Source organism: Cnephaeus nilssonii (assembly GCF_951640355.1).
Source record: "Cnephaeus nilssonii genome assembly, chromosome: 11".
Lineage (NCBI taxonomy): Eukaryota > Metazoa > Chordata > Mammalia > Chiroptera > Vespertilionidae > Cnephaeus > Cnephaeus nilssonii.
This window is the reverse complement of record NC_137082.1, coordinates 66,127,711-66,150,114: the sequence shown is the minus strand read 5'-3', so window position 1 is coordinate 66,150,114 and position 22,404 is coordinate 66,127,711. Positions and strand designations below refer to the sequence as shown.

General features: G+C 55.4%; 1 protein-coding gene across 3 annotated transcripts in view; it reads right to left on the bottom strand.

Moving 5' to 3' along the window:
• Positions 1 to 1,290: 1,290 nt before the first annotated feature.
• Positions 1,291 to 22,404, bottom strand: part of EEFSEC (eukaryotic elongation factor, selenocysteine-tRNA specific) — a 234,316-nt gene continuing 213,202 nt past the window's right edge. For 2 of the 3 annotated variants that reach the window (XM_079783858.1, XM_079783859.1), the window contains one exon: positions 1,291 to 1,709. In XM_079783858.1, the coding sequence (XP_079639984.1) occupies positions 1,519 to 1,709 (191 nt within the window). In that variant the 3' untranslated portion in view covers positions 1,291 to 1,518. The remainder of the gene's footprint in view (positions 1,710 to 22,404) is intronic. The other variant, XM_079783860.1, reaches the window with a different exon arrangement.

Sequence of the window (22,404 nt, the reverse complement as noted above, 5' to 3'; positions counted from 1 at the left end):
GAGCCCCTCCCACGCTGAGAATGATGGTGGATAGAGGTTTCCTCATCTAAGAGGGAAGTCCCGAGGGACCCCAGCTCCGACCATCTGCGTTCACTCCGAAGGGCTGCGTGGCCATGGGGAGGGCCAGCCCAGGACCTGGTCTGTGGTGTGGGGGTTACACACGGAGGACCAGAGCCTGGCCCGCAGTGGGGGAGGGGAAGAGGGCCACACACCAGGACCCCTGATGTTATTGGAGGCGTCCCCTTAGGTGGCAGCAGCAAGCTCCCAGGAGCTGGAGGTCAAATCCCTGGGGCGCTCCACAGCAGCAGGAGCTGTGGTCAGGGCACTGCTTCGCTCCCCCAAACTCCTTGGGTTCATTCCCAGCGCAGAGGGAAGAGGGGGCCGGACCTGGACACCCTCTACCCACCCCGCCTCCACTGTTGCTGCCCCCTGACTGAGGTCGGGGTCCCTTAGAGGGCCAGTGAGGGGCGCAGGCCTGCCACCTTCACCTGCACCCACTCGAGGGGCCCTGTCCTGCCGCTGGCATGTGATGAGGGCTGCCTGCCGCCACTGCGCACAGGACAGCGCGTTCTGCAGCACCACCCCCTTCCTCTCTGCCAGAGCTCCAGGGCTTACTACCGCCAAGCCATTTGATCGAAACCTGTCCCTGTTCGTATAGTTAATGTCATTTTTGCAAATGAAAGCATAATGCACTGATTACCAGGATAAAAGGGTGGCCTCCGCGTCTTGTCTGGAGGCCAAATAAAGGAACGCTGGAACATCTGTTCATCCTACGGATGTCTCTAAAAGCTTTGATTCCCCTCAGCCAGGTCGCCATGCACCCTTTGCTGAGTGTCAGCAGCTTGGCCTCCAGGTGGGGTGGCCTGTGGGTGCAGGGACAGGAGCAGGGCAACGCTCACACCCTGGCCAGCAGCATGCTTCTGTGCAGGGCTGTTACCAGCCCTCACTCCACACTCTGGGGAGAGTGTGGGGACTCCTGGAGTGGGGATGAATGAGCAACCCCTCCAGCCAATGCCCTGGCCCGGTGCCCCATGCTCCCTGACATCCCTTGAATGTCCTTCCTGGACTTGGCTGCCCAGGGAATTCCCATGCCCCCTGAAGGCCCAGGAGATTCTGGGGCCCCCCAGTCTTGTCTAGGGGCCCTGCATCCTGTGGATTTCTCAGCCCACTGGACTCTGAGCTGGGTCCCTCCCCAGGAGCCCTGGTGGTTCCCTGAAATTCCTGGGTGGTGGGGGAACCCTCAGATAAAAACACATAGAGATGAGCCGTGAGAGGCCACCATGAGACATTTATTTGCAGCTGGCTGATGTCTGGGTCCCTCTCCAGCTGAGTCCCCTTCCTCCTGGGTGCTGTCCTCTAGCAGAAGGGTGCAGGGTGGGGGCACTGCCGCCTGCTGAAGGCCGGGCCTGGGGCCTGCTGCCTGGAGCTGTGGGGAGACTGCAGGAGGTCGAGGCACGTCTGGTTGTGCATTTGGCACTGTGGTCCAGCCTGGGCCCAGGCAAGTTGGCCCAGGGTCGCTCAGGGAGACTGGACCATATGCTTGTGGGTGTCGAAGACATAACGCTTGAAAGACAGGCTGAGTGACACATGCTGCGCAGGCTCCTGCCGCTCCGCACCCTCCTCCTGCTTGGCCGTCTCCCCTTTGCTGGCCCGACTCCGCTTCTTGAGTGAGGGTGTCAGGATCTTCTTGGACTCCGGGCCGAGGCCACCTGCAAGGCACAGAGGGAAAGTCTGCCATCTGCCACTCCTCAGCTGGCCCACTTGCCACCGATGGGCACCTGGACTGGCCCACGCTCGTACTCCCTTAGGCTGAGCCAGGACCCCAAGGTCCCTCTGCTTCCCGCCCCAGCTAACGGACCCCTGAGGCCTGCGGTCCTCTTTGCCAGCCCCTCCCCTGTGCTGGTCCATGCCACAGGTCCATCCAGCTTGGAGCTCAGCAGGGCTACCTCCTTGGTCTCCGGGTCTCTTGCCCATCCACCCACCCTGCACTCCGGCCTCCGTGGGGATCAACTCCATGCCCAGTGGCCATGTCCTTTCTCTGCACTGAAGGGTTCTGTTACTTTCCAACACACTCATGCTGAGGCCCACAGCCTGACACCGAGGCCCACTGGCATAGGCGCTCTCCACTCTCGCCCTCCCGCGGCCTGGGAGGCTGGCTTCTCCTAGGACATCGTGGGCCCCTGTGCCCTCTGGTTTAGCGCATGGTGCCCTAGCATATCGGAGGGTGGAGGAGAGAACAGCTGGGTGTGGACCCCCCACTTTTGGCCAGAACTTCTGTTGGAAGATGCTGTCTCCGTGCCCTGCGGCTTCCTTGCTTTCCACGTCTTACCAGCTCCTTTCCCTGCCCACGCCTCGGCACAGACCTCCGCTCCCTCCGGCCAGGCTACTGTGCAGACAGCTGTTTCCTGCTGACACCCGACGGATGCCCACCCGACTCCTCCAGCCCACCACCACTACCCTGGTGCTTTCCCTACAGCCGCGAGGACACAGGGCTGCTCCTGGGCTCCGGTCCCACTTGGGCCTCTGCACAGACTGTTCCCTCTGCCTTAAACATCCTTCCCTTCCTGCCGCAATAATCCTGAAACACCAGGCTGCGTACTCTTTCTCGGGTGTTTGTCTTTTTAAAAAATCCTTGCTCATTTTTCCCATTGATCTTTTTTTAAAGAGAGAGTGGAAGGGAGGGGAAAGGGAGAGAGAGTGAGAGACAGAGAGAGAGAAACATAGATGTGAGAGAGACACATAAATTGATTGCCTCCCACACATGCTTCAACCGGGGACAGGAATTAAACCTACCACCCAAGTCCCTGCCCTTGACCGGGAATCAAACCCATGCCCCTCCAGTGCGCAGGCCAACGCTCTAACCATTGAGAAACGCTGGATAGGGCTCAGGGGCTTGTCTTTATGAGGCATCAGCTTGGTGGCAGTAGCATGTAGCCTCCTTGTGGGCTGCCGGCCCGGACAAGACCACCTGCCTGGCCCTGAGCACAGGGGCCAGGCCCCATCGTGGCTCGGCATCAGTGGAGTGCCCTGGAACAACCACTCATCCTCTGTGAGCACCACAACCGCACTAGGGGGTCCTGGTGGGAGCAAGCTGGCAGGGCTGTGGCAAGGCTGAGCTGAGGGGGCACCGCGAGATGGGCATGGGGCAGGGAGGCCCCGCAGGTGGCAGTGCCTGGGACTTCTGCTGGGGGAGCTGGGTATGAAGCCTTCATAATCTGGTGGGCGCAAGCCTACAACCTGCTTTCCAAATGAGGGATCCTGATAGGCTTCTGCGTCCCCCAGAGAGGACACCCACTTCTGATTTGCTCACAGGGGCTGCATCAACAGGTGGTTTTAGAGGCTGGGTGCCCAGAGCTGGCAAAGTTGGAGATAAGCACAAGGCTGAGGGCTCCCCTCCCTGCACACCCTGCTCTGTCTGCTGGCTTGGTCTTGCTGGGTTAGCTCAGAAGAGAAGCCAGCCGTGGAACTCAGGCATCAAGCTTCAGTGCTGAGAGGACCAGGCCTGCGTCTCGACCAAGGAGGGAGGGCTGGTGGCAGGGGCGGGCAGGCAGGCTAGCTCTTGCTTAAACCAGGCACTCCATGCTGTCACAACCCTTTCAATTTGCAGATGGGAAAGTGGAACCTCAGGAGGGCAGTGACGTATTCAAGACCCCACTGTGAGCCGAGAAGAGCCAGGATTTGATCCCTGGACCAGCATCCAATGGCAAACGCAGGCCACTGCCCGCTAGCCCATCACTCCAGGAGGAGTCCACCTTAAGCAGACTCCTGAAAATGGTTCTGTGAGAACATCTTCTCCCAGCCCTGCAGCTCTGACATTTAAAAGGTTCCCAGGAGACTGGTTCAAGGGATACCTACAGAGTGGGTAAGGAACAGCCCTACCCACTGCAGGAGGGACCCGGCCTTCCTCTTCACAGGAGACTGCCGCCATCGCGAAGCTGCCTCACCCAGGAAGGCCAGGCACACAGCTGATGTTAATGGGGCTCCAGGACGCGACAGGCCTTGGGGGCCTGTACGGAGGCAAGGTTCCCTCCTGCCAGGCGGCAAGGTATCTAATCACAGGCTCCACGCCCGGCTGATCTGCGCACCTCTGGGAATGGCCCCGGGCCAGCCCCTATGAGCAAATGCCAGGCCTGCAGGTATCAGGCCTTCCTTCTGCAAACAGAGAAGGTGGCCGGCACCAGACGCTGACAAATGACATGGGCGGCCTGTCTCCCTCTGGTGCCAGGAGGTCTGATGGCTGAAGAGGAAGGGGGCTCCCCGGTGTCTGCGTCTGGCTGGGAGACAGGCGTGGCCCAATTGGCGGCCCACCTTGCCTGAGATGGCTCTCGTTACATACAGTGCATACCTCCCCTGCCCAAAGAAGGCAGAGCCAGAAAATCTATCTGGCACCGGGAAAGACGTGGCCATTTAATTGCTCTTCTAAGATGGCAAGGCCTGTTAGCACTGCTCCATTCCAGGGTGGCCTGGACACAATGCCCAGGAAGCCTGACCCATACAGACCTGTCCGCTGGGGCTACTGGGCTGTTTGCATTCATGGCAAATGTCACTGGGAACTGCTTTGTTCACAGTGGCCTTTTTTCCCTTAACCAATGGCAAATGGAAGGAAGTAAAGGGCAGGCCAGAGTGTTGAGTGCTGGAACTCATGGGCACTCAGTCCTGAGCCATGCTCAGCTTCGCCCACCCTGCCCCCCACCTTTCACTTGAAAGCACTTACGGACGCTCCAGGACTGGGAAACAGTGGTGGTGAACATGCAGACCAGGGCCCCAACCCCACGAAGTTCATTAATCTGAGAAGGGGCAGATAGTAATCAAGCCAGCAAGACAGTCCAGAGAGCCACCAGACAATCAAGGAAACAAAACCACTGTGTCCCTGGGAGCAGAGGGCAGCCAGGTCCCATGTGCCGAGGCAGACGTCTCTGAGGAAGAATGCTGGAACTGGGGCTAGATGTCCTGGGGCCAGCCACACGGAGATCTTGGGCAAGGGTCTGAGTGCCAAGGGCTCGGTGGGAATGAGTGTGACGCTCGAGGGTGGATGAAGGCGTGTGGCCCACAGCAAACCACATCCACAAGGCGCCTCATGTGCCCCGCTCTGCAGGAGCCCAAAACAGAGAGGGTTCTGGCCAACTTGGGGGTCAGAGTGGTGAGGGTGGTGGCTGAGTGCCGACTGCCCGTCTGCCCAGTGGTTCCTAAGTGTTTCCTGTAGGCCTGGGACACAGAGGCAAGCAGGGCTGTCCCGTTCTCATGGAGCTGCCATCTTCTCTCAGGGACCTCCCTCTGGGAGGTCATGTGGGCTGAGCAGCAGTGTGTGGCCCCTCCTGGGATGGCTCCTGGCCTCTGGCTTCCGCACCCCCCTCTTCCCATGTGACTTGGCCCATACTGCATCTTAAACTGCCCCCCCTCGCCCCCCATGCTCCAACACACCAGGCACACTCCCAACCTGGGCTTGCACATTTGAAGACTCCTCCTCAAGAGCTCCAATGGCTCTCAGGTTCACCTTCTTGGAATCACCGAGCACATGTTACCTCCTGGTGAGGCCTTCCCCATCACAGTCACTGTCACCTCCCTGCTGCCCTAACCACCCTCCCGCTCTATTTCCCACAGCTATTACCACCTTCAAACATATGCTATTATTTCCTCATTTGATGTTGGTCATCTGCCTCTACTAAAATATAAATCCTACCTGGCAGGGATTTTTGTCTTTCCCTTCACGCTATAAGCCCAGTGCCTAGAACTGTAGTAGGTGCTCCAAGAATACTGCTGAATGAATCAGTACTGCATGAGGCCCCACTGGGCATGAACTATCTGCTACGCTCCCCAGATGGTCACAGCAAGGACCCAGCAACCCACTTCTAGGAGTCCAGGTCTATCAAGCAACCTGAGATTTGTGTCACCACACACTGAGGCACTTTATCTTCACAACGCTGTGAGGAAGAAACAGGCCCAGAAGAACAGTAACTGGCTCACGGTCCCTCGGCTCTGGAGAGACAGAGATGGGCTGACTCAGCGCGGCACCTGACCCAGGTCTGTGTGCCCACCAGGGAGAGTGTGCCCACCAGGGAGACTAAGAGGAGGGCAGTCAGGACAGGACCAGCATGCATCTGCTGTGGCAAGATGTTCTGGGAGATGAAAAGTGGTACCTGAGAAGAGTTTAAAGTTATACAAAGACTAATGCTATAAGGTTAATTTAAAAAAATGTAGGAATAAAAAATGTTGCAAGAGTTCTCCTGCAGCTCTGGATGCAGAAAGAAGAGACTACAAGGCCATCTGGGGTCAGTAGTGCAGTTACAAGCAACCCTTTCTTTTTCTTTCTACTTTTCTCTATTTCCCAAGGTTTCTATCATGACCCTGGGTCCTCACAGGGCCATCTACTACAGGGCTCCTGGCGTGTCCTCCCGCACACATGTCCGAGCCCAGAGGAGGCAGTGCCCACCCAGTACAGTCTGCAGCTGAGTCCATGGGCACTTGGGGAGGAAGCAAGGATGGGGAGAAGTTCCCCGTAGGGATGGGAGGGAGGGCAGGTGGTGAAGGCTCTCAGAGCTGCGTGGGCCAGGAAGCCCACTGCCATCTCCAGGCCATGGTATGGTCCCTGCAGCTCTCTGGCTCTGCTCAGTGAAAGATGGGGCCCGAGCAGAACCCCGGGGGCAGGTGATGCTCCCGGCCACTTCCTGGCCTTAGAAGTCTGTGTTTCTGACATTGTTGCTGCATCAAGATCAGCAACTGAGAGGCACAGGCTCAGGAATTCGCCCTCCACTACCTCCTGCAGGCCCAACCTCTGTTCCCCACCTTTGCCTCTCTGATCTCTCCCCCACCTGGGGGGCACGGGGGGGCGGGCGGGCTGCTCTAATCACCATCTGGGCGTGGCTCCACCACCAGCAGCAGAGTCCTCTTATTTGGTAGCCGGGGCCCTGCACCATCTACCATGTGCCTCCCCCTCTGCCTCACCCCTGCTCACTCCTCACCCCTATCTCCAACCACGCTTCTAGCTCCAAGCAAAAGAAATTAAGCAGGGCCTCCTAACACACACTCCCTTTATCTGGAACACCCTTCTTGCCTTTCCTGCATGGCCAGCTCCTGCTCAGCCACTATCTCCATGGAGGGCACAGGGCTCAGGGCAGGTCTGCGGGATGAAAACGAAGGGGATGAGCACAGTTTCATTCAGGAGAGCAGGGCATGGAGGGAAGAGAAGTGCTCCCACACAGCCCGTGCCTCCAGAACTAGGGATACCAGTCTGCAAGCCGTGGCCCAGGGAGAAGCCCAGGCTCAGAGAGCAGCCCCCCCCCCCGCCCCACCCCATGTGGTCTGGAGGCTGGCGCCCCACTTTGCAGGGTGGGCACGAGGGGAAGTGTACTACGTGTATAAAGTTCACACTGTGGCCATTATTCCACGGGGCCTCAGCACACATCCTCTGCTCTTTCTTCCCAAACCGGGGTTCTTGCAGCCAGGGTCCTGCTCTACTCTGGATGAGCCCAAACCAAGAAGGCAGTGGGGGCGGGCTGATGTGACCCTGGGGTGACGGTGCTGCCCGTGGCTTTTCTTGGGGACACTCTCCCAGGGCCCGGCTGGCCTTTCTCACTGAGTGCCAGCTCCACACAAAGGCACAATGGGCTGGAGGCTGCTGGGTCTTGGCTCAGGCTGGGGGTAATCAGGGAAGAATGTGGGAAGCACAACTGTTTCCCAAGCCCTGGCTGAGGGTGCCGCCCTGACATGGCCATCAAAGGCCGGCAAATTGCCTCCAATTGCTGGTGTCGCTTTCATGTTGGGAAAAGGGGCCTCCATGCTGGTGGGTGGCTTGTATCTTCCCAGTGGGAACTGAACCCTTGCAAGCAGCTAGGGGTCACTGGCCCCCTTGGTGGCCTGATGGGGTTGTAGCTAACTCTAGCCACTCCAGCACTTCCCCCTCCTGGAAAAAGCAGCTTTGGAGAGAGCTGAAATGACAGGGCAGAGAGAGAGACAGGGCAAGGGGCAGGGCCCTTGCTGTGGTGATGACGAGATGGGCTGTGGGGCTCAGAGGGACATGCCTGGCAGCTGGGCAGGGTGACATATGGAGTGGCCTGGCTGGGGTGGACAGAAGACCTTGAATTCAGCCAGGCCTTGAGTCTGGACTGGATGCTTGACCTGTGAGCAGGTGGGGCTGCCCAAAGGAGGGGACCTCCCTCAGTGAGGTGGTCCCGAGCACTATAGCTGAGGTCCCTGAAACAAGCTGCAGCCCCCAACGGGTGAGCGCCAGTATCACACGACACCTAAAGAGAGGGTCTCTGCCCACATGCCCTTGGTTATGACGCCACCCGAATAGGTCACAGGGGATCACAGGAAGTTTGGCAACACAGGGCCTGACAAGACCCCTCCCATGTGGTTAACGTGGCAATCTGTGCAGGATGTGCTGCTGGGGGTGAGGCCGGAGGTGGGCCTGGCTGGGAGGGGACCCAGGGGGCAGAAATGGGCCAGGGCAGGACCCGGTCATGTCTGATAAGCACAGGGCTGCTGCTGCCGCCCCATCCTGCAGGTGACCAGCTGAGGCGCATCGAAGTGCAAGGACTTGCCACGGCCCATAGTAGTCAGTGGCGAACTGAGGTTTGAACCCAGCTCCCTCTGCCTGCCAGCCGGCCAGGGCAGTGTTGGCCCTGTAAAAGCTTAGCCCTGACAGAGCCAGCAGGGGTGGAGATGGCCGTGCAGCGCTGGGATTGCCAAGTGGTTAGGGAGAGCTGGGTGGGCGGCAGGGGCCAGTGTGAGTGCCCCTTGGGCAGAGAAAGTGGGCTCACTTCTGCTGAATCCCAGAGCTCCTGGGGACTTTGGAACCCTCTGCCGTCTCCTGGTCAGGTCCGGTTTTCTGAATTTACCTTTGGGAGCTGAAGCCTTTAGGCATCTGGCTGGAGTGGAGGGCTGCCTGGTTTTCCTTCTTTCTCTTTTTGCTATGGACCCCGTATATAAACAAAGATGCTATTTGCTTTAAAAAGATCAGGTGATTACGTTTCTATCAGACGTGCACTCCGCTGACCCTGCAGCAAAGGGAATTAGGGGAAGGCGGGATACAGAACAGGCCCTTTATGGAAGCACGTGCTCTGAAGCTCTAGCTCTAGCGCACACTCAACAGGCTCCACGCAGCCCCTCTGCTTGGGGGGAGGTGAGGCAGTGAGCATCTGCACCTCCATTTTGATGTCTTAATGTTGCTTAATTCCTCCTTTAATTTATATTAAGCTTCTTAGCAGCAATGATGAATTCTTCTAAAACAAAAAAGGATGCTTTGCAGAAATCTTTCCCACACCGCGTAAATTAAAATTAAAATGTAGTCAAGGCTTTGGAGATTGGGGGGGCATGGGGAGGGAAAACCAGTGCATTATGTGGAAGAATGATTTTGTTTTAAGGCAAAAACAGAACCATTTTGCTATAGAAAATGACTTGATCTAGAGAACCAGACAGAGGCTCAGTTATTAGAGGAGCAGCTGAAGCAAAGGAAAATTTGCTTCACACGACGGGAGAGGGTGGATGGTGGGAGACAGCCACAGTTGGTGTGGGGCTGGTAGTGGTTCTGAACTACCCAACACCATCCAACACTGGCTCTTGTCTATCCCTCTTGGCAGGGGCCCAGGGCAGGCATGACACTCACTTGAAGGCAGGTCACTGAAGCCAAGCCCCCTTGAAGGCAGGTCACTGAAGCCATTCCTGGTGTGCAGTCTGGAAGCCCAGGAAGGGTTCAAACCCTCACCCGAAGCTTCACAGCTGTGAGAGGGGAGCCCCCCTGGCGCCTCTGGTGGCTTGCCATGAGGGTCCCTTTTCTCGGCACCCCAGCAGGCCCTGCAGGTGCAGGTTCTTGTCACCAAAACCACGGGTACTGACCCACCAGGCTTCTCTCCCACTAGCTCCCTCTTCTCATCTGCCCTTGGGTCTGTTGTCAAAGAAATTCCTCTAGACCCGTGGTCGGCAAACTGCAGCTCGCGAGCCACATGCGGCTCTTTGGCCCCTTGAGTGTGACTCTTCCACAAAATACCACGGCCTGGGCGAGTCTATTTTGAAGAAGTGGCATTAGAAGAAGTTTAAGTTTAAAACATTTGGCTCTCAAAAGAAATTTCAATTGTTGTACTGTTGAGATTTGGCTCTGTTGACTAATGAGTTTGCCGACCACTGCTCTAGAACAAAACCTAATCACCCCTCACAGCTTAGAAATCTCTAGCCGTTCCTCAGTGGGTGTCCGAATTCCACTAAGCAGCCCCTTACCAAATGCCTCCTGCAGACCCAACCTTCCTCACCAGCACCACTCATCCCTGCACAGAGCTCACCACTCAGCCCTGCACAGAGCTCACCACTCAGCCCTGCACTGGGACACCACTCATCCCTGCACAGAGCTCACCACTCAGCCCTGCACAGAGCTCACCACTCAGCCCTGCACAGAGCTCACCACTCAGCCCTGCACTGGGACACCACTCATCCCTGCACAGAGCTCACCACTCAGCCCTGCACTGGGACACCACTCATCCCTGCACAGGAACACCACTCAGCCCTACACAGAGTCCAACTACTCAGCCCTGCACAGGCCCCACCACTCACCTCTACCCTGGCTCTATACAGGTGCTCCTTCAGCCTGGGGTTCCCCATGATGCTATCTACCTGGCAAACCCTACTTTTGCTTTAGTTCTCAGCAATAGACTTAGCATCTTGGTTCTGCCCCTCTGATACTTTCCTGGCCTCCCTCCTTCGTGAGGACCAAGACTCTACACCAGTGATGGCGAACCTATGACACGTGTGTCAGCACTGACACGCGTAGCCATTTCTGATGACACGTGGCCGCATGCCGAGGATGAAACATTTGCTGCTCCTGAGGATGAAACATTTGCAACTAGAGTCTTGGAGTTAGTTTTTTCCTCAAAGTGACACACTACCCGAGTTATGCTCAGTTTTTTGGCGAAGTTTGACACACCAAGCTCAAAAGGTTGCCATCACTGCTCTACACACTCTGCTCCACATGCAGACCCCGTGTCCCCAGGAGCCAGGCTGCAGGGGTGGCTGCAGTTCCAGGAAAGGGCACTGCTGGCAGCCTCAGCCACCTGTACTCTATCTCGTCTGCCAGGGGCTGGGTCCTGAGAGCCGGCTCTTTCCCAAGGGCAACCTTCTTCTCCAGGGGTCAGAGCTCACCCATCTGCTAGCCTGGCTCCTCATCGCCCTCCCACAGCCAGGTAGCAGAGGCAGGCCCTGTCAGTTTACAGGAGGCCTGGGGAGCAGGACATGAGAGGAGGCTGGGCTGGGGAGGAGACGGGAGCTCATTGGCCCACTGTCCCACATGCTGAGCCCAGCCAGCTCTGGAGGCCTTCTCCTCAGCATACAGGGGACCTGGACCCTCGTCCTTTCCTCTTCGCTCATGCTCCCTGTCTGCACAGCAAGAACAGCCGTGTGGGTACCTGCCTGTTCAGGGGGAGGGGCCAGGTGCTCCATGAGTGGCAGGTGCTGGGCAGGGGCAGGGGCCCTGCAACCCAGGGATGGAGCTGCGCTGCCTCAGAGTGATGGCTTCCAAAAGGTGACCCCGGGCAGGAGTGCTCCTGGGGACTCTTTCTGGCTGAGCCTTGGGCTGAGGTTTGACAAAGTCCCTGGTTGGGAGGGCAGGCTGGCGTGTAGGGCCTGGGCCTGGCTAGAAGCCTGCTGTGCTCTGAGGGAGGGAGAGCTGAGGTGAGGTGGGCTGACAGTCAGCGGATATCCTATAGTCAGTCTCTAAGCAGGCGAGGTGACTGCCCAAGGTTGCATAGGTGGCCAGGGAGCAGTAATTCAAATTTAGACCCGGGGCTTCCCAAAGCCCTCTGCCTGCTGCAGGCTTGGGAGTCTGTCTGTGGGCCTGGCCACCCCAGGGACCTGCTGTTTCTTTCTGGGAGCAATGCTGTGGGTTGGGGTGGGGGTGGGGCAAGGCACTTAAGCTGCCTTTGAGGGGGGAGAAGATGGCAAAAAGCAAGGGTGTGGCATGGCTGGGGCCACCCCAACTCTGGCAGTGTGGGGTAGGTACCTCATCTCCAGAAATTCCCAGGGATGAGCCCAGGGGGGCGCTATGCTCTGGGTCCTAACAGTGAGTGTGGGATGGGAAACCAATGGCCTTGGCCACTGCCCAGATAGATGCTGAAGTGGCCTGAACAACAGAGAGGAAGTCTAAAGTGGAAAGACTGTCTTGTATGCAGCAGGCCTGACCCATACTGCTCACCAGGCAGTTCCCCACAATCACAAAAACACCAACATTAATGCCAGCCAACATTGGCGACGCCTTTGCCATATGCCAGGCCCTATTCAGAGCCTACATAACAGTGCTCCAAATTCCACAACCACTCTCTGGGGGTCTACTTACATACAAGGAAACTGAGGCACCCAGGGTGAGGGGATGGGCTTCAGAGCTGGACTCCTTTCTGCTGCACCAAGGCTTGGCAACTACAGGGTCACCCTCCGGCACTGGTCCTGACCCTGCACGACCTCCGTCACAGGTGTACCTGAAGGGAGCTCACTTCTCTAACCGACTGCAGCTCTCTGAGGGCAGAGACGAGATCCTGGAGCCTGACACAAGGCCTGGCCCAGGAAGGATCGGAAAAGTACTTTTCCTCAACTCACATGAGGAGGGCACACTGCCTACTCTCTCATTGAGAGGGAAACTGAGGCCCAGGGACACAAAGTGACTCTCCCACGGTCACAGAGTCAGTGGTAGAGAAGTCATCACATGTCCTCATTACTATCTGGAAGGACCCAAGTTCTTTTCCAGGTAGCTGGGGGAAAGGACTATCTCCTCTCAGACAGCACCGCACAGGCCCTTGTGCCTGACTGACGGTGAGCCCAATGCTGCCTGGGAAGCACAAACATGTGCATGCATACACATGTAAGCATATACAACATGTGCACACACACACACACACACACACACACACACACACACACACACACGCCTCTCAAACAAGAGATCTCCTAAAGGGCAGGGTCGTGCCTTCAGTAGGTCCTTCTTAGCTCCTGGAACACAGTGGCCACTGAGCCAGTCTTAGATCATTGTTACATACTAGGGACCGGGCCTCAGTGAGAGCTGTGAGGGCAGGGGCAGGCAAGGGACAGGTGATGTGGTGCTGCTAGAGCTCTGAGCCCTTGGTCTGGTCTGAATGGTGGGCCATGTGACATGGTGGCCTTACTGTCCTGCTCTTTCCTCCCTAGTGGGCTCTCAGACCAGCCTGCCTGTTGGATAACATCTCTCAGGCCATGGGCCAGAGAGTTGGGGATGCTGAGCTCAATGTCAGCCTCAGAGCCCAGCTAGGGCCCTGCATGAGGGTGGAAAGGGACTCAAGAGTCAACGAGGCAGTGCATGTGAAACAGTCAGTGCATGCACAGCACGTGGTAAACAACAGTGTCACTACTGTCATGGGAGCTGACTTGTAGCAGGCTCACCGAGCTTGTGGGAGGCTACCCTGTAAACTCTATAGCTGCGTCATAATCTGGCTGTCTGTGAGTCAGGTTAGGTCCCTAAAGGTTCTTTAAAAAGAGTGGATCAGTTGCCAACATTGAAAAATGTGAGACTGCATTCCCAGGGCAACATGTGGTCTAAGGAGAGCATGGGCCCCTCCTTCAGACAGGCCTCGGTCCCCAGCACTGTGGTCAGTGCTCCCCACTGTAGTCCTCCGCAGGGCCACTCACCTATGCTGCTTGCTTGGCCCTAGTGGCATTCTACTTTGCTAGGCCCACTCTAAAAGCTGTCTGAGCTATAGCAGCCACTGACTGGGGGACCTTGGTGGCTGTCGGAGAGCTTAGAAGAATCCAGACTGCCTGCTACACCTTGGGGTGGCCCAGGGAGATGCCGGAGGAGGAGGGAGCTGGGCTGGGGTGGAGAGCCTGGAAGCTGTGCCTCTGCCACCTGGCGCCCTTTTCTGATTTCTGAGCACTGTGGGGTTCGGAGAAGTCACAGTGTAGGAGGACATTCAGTACTGCTCCTCCCCACATTCACACAAAACCCCAGGGAGGCCTGGGGCCCTGCTTTGCTGTTGCTGCTACTGTGAGGGCACCCCTGGGCCAGCCCTGCACCTTTCTTAACTCAGTTATGTCCTCTGTAAACTGAGTAGCAACACTGCCCTCCCTCCCAGACTGCCCCTCACCAGACCGTGGGAGGAGGCGTAAGAAAACCCCCGGTACACTTGGTCTAGCAGGGACTCAGAAACACCACTGAAGGGGGAGTGGAAGCTCCGCTCCACACAACTCCTCTCTAGCCTTGGTTGCATTCACGCAGGTGAGTGACAACAGAGCCAACTCAGGTCTGTACCCTCTCCCCTCTCCCTCTCCCCAGCAACTGGTGTACGTGTGCATGCGTGTATCTGTGCATGCAGAGGGGAGATGGGGCAACAACCGTGCCCCCTTAACAGGGTTGCTGTGAGGCCTATGTGAGTTAGCAAAGTCACCTGGGCTGGGCTGGGTCCTAAGCAACCACTCAATCACTGTATCTGGTCTTCTTATCTCTTTCTGTCCTTAGAGCCTGGAGCCCCAATCACCCTAACCCTGCACCTCACAAACCGGCCCATGAGTTCTTCTGGAGGCTGGCTCCCTAGGCTCCTGCCAGAAGCCTTCGCAGACCTGCCATCCCCCAGAGGGAACCCTGACCTCATCAGGAGCCAAGGTGCCCTGGGTCCCCCAGAGCTCAACCACTCTGGGCAGTGGGAGAGCCCTCTCTCCTGAGCAATGCCGAGGCCCTCCAGCCTGAAACTCCCTCCCCCAGGCGGTCTCCCACACCCTGCCAGGCTGAGCTCAGTGCCACCTCTTCCGAGAAGGCCTCTTCCCTAAGTGCAGCTGCTGCCTCTCTCTGTGCCCACAGGCAGAGGTGCCTGGCCCTCCTTCCTGAGATCTACCATTCTCACCAGAGACAGAAGAGAAAAACGCCAGCCCGGAGCGGACACCAGCCTTGCCGCATTTCTGAAATATTTGAATGACTCACTAACCTTCAAACTCAGGACATCAAACGTACAATTCTGGATTTCTAGTTTGTCTTGAAAAACCTATCTTCACATCACCTGCCTGCACAGTGGGTGGGACAGGCTGCGGCTGCCCCTGCACGGCCTGTGCTGTGCCCGGGGCCATCAGCCACTTTCTATCACTGCCATGCACTGCTTCTTTTATCTGAGACTGGCTCCCTCTCTCAGGTCCCCTGCCCATCCATGAAGGCACCTGAGTCCCTTCCTCCAGCCCTACAGCTCCAGTGCCTCTGGCCTGGGGTCTGGCAAAAGGCCAGGAGTGGCGGCGCCCGCCAAGTGCTGGCTAACGTCTGTTGGGCAGGGTTCAGTCCAGGTAGCGGCAGCTTGAAAGGGCACACGCTGTCTCCCTGTTGTTCTCCCTGGGGAATCAAGTGTAATGGCCAAGAGCTTGGGCTGAGCACCAGACTGCCAGGACCCAGACCCTGGCTTACACTCTAGTCAGCAGTGTGGCTTCATATAAGATATCTGACTCTGTGCCTGAGTCTCCTCATCAAAAACTGCAAATGACCATAGCACTTTACAGGCTGTTTCTAAGGCCTGAGTGAGTTAATCTAATGGAACGATAGGATCCATTTTTATTATTACACCTCATCACAACCATCTATTGGTAGCTTCCATGTAAGTGCTCAGTAGATATCTTATATCTTACACACATCTACTGAGCACTTACAAGGCACCTGTTCCAGGTGTGGGGGATATAGCAGTGCATGGGTTAAGTTTGCAAGGGGGACAGACTTACAACCAATAAATAAATCAAGGAGAAAGTTTCCGAGAGTGATAAGTGCTCTGAAGGAAGTACCATAGAGCAACTCAGTGATGGTCCCGAGTCCAGAGCTCGGGGATGCTGTTTTGGATGGGGTGGTCAGGGAGGCCAGTCTGAGGCCTCACAGACAAGAAAGAGTGGTCTGCAAAGATCGGAGGGGGGAGCAAAAGAGGGGCTTCACTCAGGACCTCTGGGGGGCAGGCAGAAGGCTGGGGGGAAGGTTTGGGAAGGCGGGGCTGTGCAAACCTCATTCTGATCAGCCTAGGGGGTCTACTTCTCAGGGAGGCAGCAGGTGGAGCCCCAGTCTGGACCCTCCATCAACATCCAACGAGGAGCTGAATCCAATGTGCCCCCAGCACATTTCTTCTCTCCCTCTTTTCTTTTTTCAGGTTCATCCTAGTATGGTTGTGAGGATGTGGAGGGAGAAAGGGCAAGAGTTGAGAGTGGCAGGAATTTATGAGCTCAGAGTGCAGCATGCCTTTGGTGAGGGTGAGGGGAAGAGGGCTCCTTTTGCCAAAACAATATTCAATTTTTTTAAAAGGCAGCTACAAAGCCATGATTAAGCTCAGAGCCCTAAAAGAAGCCCATAAAATCGAAAAATATTTATCTGGAAGGGTGGCAAGTCCAATAAAAGTTTTATGAATGTTTTACAACTGCCCTGTCAGGAAGCTGGCCTCTCACTCACCTCCCTCCTGTGAAAAAAAACAACACACAAACACACGCAGTCACTGGCACAGATACTCACACTCACTGATGCAGAAACACACACTCAATGGCACAGATTCACACTCACTGGCATACACAGAGTCACAAGTGTGGACACATGCAGATGGAGACACACCTGCAGAGACATGCCGCCTACATAAGCTCCTCCTGGTACCTTGTTCTCTTGGTGAGCATGGGCAGCTGGGAGAGGAGGCGGAGCAGTACTGCCTCTCTGAGCTTGTACAGTCTTCAGAGATCTGCACCCCATGGCCAGCCAAATGTGGCAGGCCTCAGCTCTGGCATGTTTCCTCCTCCTCTGCCATGCGCCTGGCTCTTGGCTGCAGTCTCCCCTTGGTTGGCACAAGGCCCCAGGTCCTCCTGTTGTCTGTGTTCACAGCGGGCCAGCTGGCACCCCACTGTCCCGGGAGAGTCACCTCAAGGTCTAGGAGTTTGAAGGTGGCTTTCTGATTTGAGGCCTTGAATTCCTCTCCTCTAGCAGCCCAGACTGCCAAGGCTTTATTCTTGGTAACAACCTGGGAGAGTGTTAGGACCCTGTTTTAGAGGAAGAAACTGTCTCACAGAGACGCATGCTCAGGCCTGTCTCTGGTGGATTCTCCTGTCCTAAGACTGTGAACAAAGTCCAATACCGGGCCCAGGTGCGAGTGAGCACCACGGACCTATCCCACCGCTCACTCCCACCCCTGGGCCCAGCCACAGGGCCTTTGTACAGACTTCTTCCTCCTGGGCCCCCTCTGAACTCGCTGTCCTGCTGCTTCCTAAACTGCTCCAGGTCCCCTCCAGGCCCCTGTGAGCCCTGCCTTCTTGCTCTTCGCACTCATCTTTCCGGAAGCACAAATGCTGTGAGACTGCCTGGCTTCCCCTGGAGAGCTCCAGGGCGGGCAGAGGCAGCCTGAGCCACGGGGAGGTGGAAAATGCATGAATGAGCAAGCATCAGGCTCCAGAGCCTGGAGATGTGGGTGGCTTCTCCAAGGTCCCCACTGGTCACAGGCTGGTTTCTAAAGGCCAAGGCTGACATTGCTCAGGCTGCTGTCACTCAGCCTTGCCTGCCAGAAGCTCACCCTCGCCTCCGAGATCAAATCATCCTCACCTGGGGAGAGGCCCCGCCCCACAGGCCAGTTTCTAGCAAGCAGCAATCCCCTTCCTAACAACAGTAAGGACTCGAGCTCAGGCAGAGGAACTACACAGCAGGCACCCACCAGGTGCTTCCAGGTCCCAGCTCCAGATGTGTGAAATGACCACAGTGGGGAGGGTGCCCATTTGAACCTACAGCTGTCAGACTCTCCATTATGAATGGGAAGTGGCCTCTAGCAAAAACTCGACAGAGCAAATCAGGAGCCCAATTCCTGATGAAACGCCCAGGTTTCCCTTCACCTCTGGTAAGAGCCAACAAGGGCCTCCATCTCTACTCCGCCTGGGAGGCTGGAAGGATTCCTACAACATCCTGGCCCTCCAAGAAACCAGGCTGAGAATAAGCTTCTAGCAAACCTGGCGATGGCATCTCTCAATTGGTAAGACATGGTAAGTGGGGCAAGGCAGGGGTTGGTGAGAGAGGGCAGAGGAGAGGCTGGCAGATGTGTAAGTGGGCACTGCCACCTGGCCAGCCCTCATTCTGTCCACAGACACTCACTTTAGGGTCAGACAACCACACTCCCAGTGCCCACCTAGAGAAATGCTGCCACTGCTCTGCAGAGAAGTGGGGAACGGGTGCATGCAGACTATGGGATAATGCACAGCAGTGAAATGAGTCAACTAGAACTGCTGGCTAGAATTGCAAGTTCTAAAACAAAAACAGCAAGTGTCCCATAATCACTTGGTTCAGTGCGAGACCAAGTATGTAGGAACTTAAAACACACATAAACCATCAAAGCTGTCTGGGTTGCAATCTTACGTAGGGAGAACACAAAAACACATCATGGGCACGAGGCCCGACTTAGGGGAGTGGATGCTACCCACCGGGAAGCGTGGAGGGTTCGCTTTATCAGTAACATTCTATTTCTTAAAGACAGAAGAGAGAGAAAAGGTGAGATTGGAAGCACATGACATGTCAGTTTGATCTTGCTGGCATCAGGGTTGTCGATTATGTTCTGTATCGCCAAAAGTTTTCATGGTTAAAAATAATTTTTATCTTTTTTTAGAAAATCGAGTACTAATTAAAAGGAGAAAAAGATGCCAGGGACAGAGCATGCAGCCCAGCTGAGCTCTGGGCAGTCCCTGTCTATGCACATGCACTCAGAGCCTCAGCTTTTTCGTCTGTCCACTGGGGACAATGACACCCGTCTCAGACAGCCATGAGAGCTGGCTGGGCTACGTGAGCCCCAGAGCTGTAATGTGTGACGGAGAACCCACTGGTCAGGACTTCGGCACCTCTACCACATGAGGCCAGTTCCCCCACACCTCCTTGCTCCTTACACACACTGGCCTGAGAGGTGCAGGAAAACGTGGACTCACTCACGGGATACCCACGGAAACAATGCAGAATCGAAGTGCTGTGACAGAGAAGTGGCGGGTGCCTGGGGACAACTGACCTGGCTTAACCCCATCTAGGGTCAGGGAAAGGTTCCTGGAGGAAGCCGTGACCCCAAAGATACTTCTTCAGTCCTCAGCATCCGTTCTAAATAGGTCTCAGCCCACGGGCCTACGTTGGCTGCCAGGGCACATACCTCCGGACAGCCTCTTCCTGGGGGCCACATTGTCACCTGGCCACAGTGAGACGCCCCTGGCACCACCCCATATGGATGACATGGGACCATGCCCAGGGTAGGCTGGTGGGCAGATGGTTCCCGTCCACTGCTCTGTGTTTATGTTAATTGCAGATATTTCTAATGTATTGTGTTACTCCATCCATCTTTGTGAACGGTCCGTCTTGTAAAATTCTTTTGATGATGTTATTTTTTCTTGCCTAGCTTCATCATCTGCAATTATTTATAATATCATTGTCTTTGTTTCAAACACTGGGTATAAACATTGTTGTAACAGTTCTTCGATGGGGTTCATATAATTTTTACAATTGCTTTGAAATGCTTCAATAGCCAAAGGGGGAGGAGTTTGGTCATTTGTTATGGAAAAATACACCCCAAAGTGCTCTCTGCCCTTGCTGAAAGGTCCTCCTCTGTCAGGGTGGCTTCCGGGAGAGGCTGGCCTTGTCAGGGGTGGTCCCTCCCAGAAAGCGGGGCAGCCTTGCAGGGTCGGGGTTTGGCAGCAGCTAGCTGGCTGCTGGATTAGGTTTCAGTCGCCTTCCCCAAAGACATTGGGGCAAGATCCACAAAGGCCACTGTCAGGGTAACATGCCAGTGAGAAAGACGGATGGCTTGTTTTAATTTTTATTGGGATTTTCTGAAACCTCAACTTTCACCCCTCACCTCTTTTAAACTCTTTTCTCCTAACTCTGTTTTCTAGAGTCTCCTTGGCCGGCTGGCGTGCTGTGTGGGACAGAGCCCAGCGGAATGCCCGTGGCTGCCTGGGGAGAGTCCAACCTTGCCTTGGGGTCACTGGGGCTATCCTGATAAAGCCAGCTTCAGCCCTCTTGGTCCAGGGAAAGCCAGCTTGTGGTAGAAGTCAGCTGTCGGACAAGGGCCGGCCTGCAGTTGGGCAGCAGCTGGCCTGGTGTTTGGGGGAACAGAGAGAGGGCTACCGGAGGCTTCTGCCCCTGTGCCTGCTTTCCTGTGCTCACTGTGCATTCTCAGGGGCTCCTGGGGGCAATCTGCCAGCCCCTCTAGACCACCAGCACCAGCTTCCTCCTCAAACACACTCCAGATTCTGGCCTCCTCTGACCAAACACCCTCAGTGGTTCCCCAGTACCTGGCAGTGAGCCCCGGCCAGGCCATCTCCCCAGCCTCACACCAAGTCCCTTTGCCTCACTGTGCCTCCAGGTAGCTAGGTGTGCCAACCTGCTTGCTTTCCTTGGATGGTGCCAGGCCCTTGGGATGCAGGGGTGCACAGATCTGTGAGCCCCCTGTCCTTAGAAGGCTCACAGGTGGTCCTTGAGTCTAGCAAAGGGTGATTCATCCTTCAGGCTCTAAGAAGTCCCCCAATTCTTAGTTTTCTCCTGAAGTGTCTCAGACAGACCTCCTCCACAGCCCTGGCCAATGGTGGGTGATGGAGCTGCCTACTTGTGACATAGCCATCCCGCCTGGGGACTGAGTGGCTGAGGACAGGCCCTGAGTCTGGGCTCTGGGTTCAGGACTTACCATGGGCCATGTGCAGAGGGATTTGCATTGGGTGGAAGAGAGTATCTTGATGCCTTGGGACCAGAGCTGTGAATCTGAGGTGGACAAACGGCCATCTTTGCAGGTCTTCCTACTTGCACAGGGCTGGGGGACACGAAGTTTATAGCAGGGGTGTTCGAAGTTCAGAATCCAAGAGGTACTCAGACCCCAGGCTGGGAGCCCAGGTGGGGAATTCTGGCAGGCATCCATAAACATGCCTGGCTGTAAAGTACACCCTCTTCTCCACATACCCGCTTCTTTTAATTTTCTTTAAAGAAACCTGAATATGGCAAAATGGTTGATATCACTAGTTACCAAAGAAATGCAATAAAAATATCAAGATGCCATTTTCCACGCATCAACTTAGCCAGAATAAATAGCAGAGGGTCAGCCTATGCCAGTGACATGGTGGAAAAATAGATGCCTTCAGAGAGTGCTGATGGAAGTATGAAATGATGCGATACTTTTGGAAATCACTTTCCCAGGAGCTTTCAAGAACTTGAACTTTTTAAATGTTTAGAGTATTTTCTTTTTAAAAATAAGAACTCAACTTCTGATAATATTTAGATAGAGACTGATACACAAAGATGTTCCCAGCAATGCTATTTATGACAGAGAGAAGCTGGAAACACCTAAGCAAAAGGTGCTGTGGTACAGCCTTGGGGGACAATGGACACAACTCAGGATGCTGTGCACCAGCTGTGTGCTGGGAACCGTGCTAGCGTAGGTGCTTTCACATCTCACTGCACATGTAGGTCTCACAGCCCCCAGGCAGGGCACACTCTTATCTCCAGATGAGGAACTAAGGCCTGGAGGGGTCCAGCCACCCCCCCAAGGTTATCGATCTGGTAAGTAGTGGACTGGGGTTTGAACCAAGCTCTGTCTGAGGCCTGTGCCCAAGCTCTCAAAACTACACCATTCAATCTCCCCTGAAGACTACAGTGTAACATAGAAAAGGAGAAAAAAAAGTTGTATAATTATAGTAATTGAAAAGAATCAAACACAAAATTGTATATACCATAACCTCTAGGCTACATAAAAAGAAGCCCATGAAGAGAAAAGAAGAAGGAAAGGAAAAATATTAATGATGGGATTAGAGGAGACTTCTTGTCCTTTTTATTTTTCTGTAACATGCAAATTTCATTGAATGAGATTATATTACTTTTGGTTATAAAGAAAGTTTGTGATTTTTTTCAAACCACATAAAACATGTCATTTGGAAGGAGATGCCTGGCGTCAGGCCTTGACCCCTGTGTGGGAAGGTGCCCCTGCTAGGACAGGAAGAAGCCTTCATTCCCCAAGTGACAGCAAACACTTGTTAGCCTGCAGGGTGAGGGTCCCATCAAATCCTTGGGTCCAGAACAATCACCTGTTCCTGCCACAGGTTCTCAGGGGAATTCTCTCCCATTTCCCGAGAACCATGGCTATGCCAACTCTGCTGAGACTTCTGAGACCTGAGCAGGCCACTGGAAAATCCTGACATCCTTAATGCTTTGCCTTCACACATGAGTGGGCTAGGGCTGATGAGAATGAATGATTTAATCCTTGCCATCAGATCAAGCACCATGATCCGGAAAAGGGAAGGTTGTACAGCTGAAGGGAAGGACTCCTTCCTAGTCCACCATGTGTGCACCATGGGGCTTCCTGTGAGGGACCCTAAGGACACAGGGAGACTCAGCCAGGACCCTCAGCCTAGAGAAGCTCACCTCTGGGGGAGGCTCCTAAGGAGACAGGTGAGAGGCCATAGCAGTTC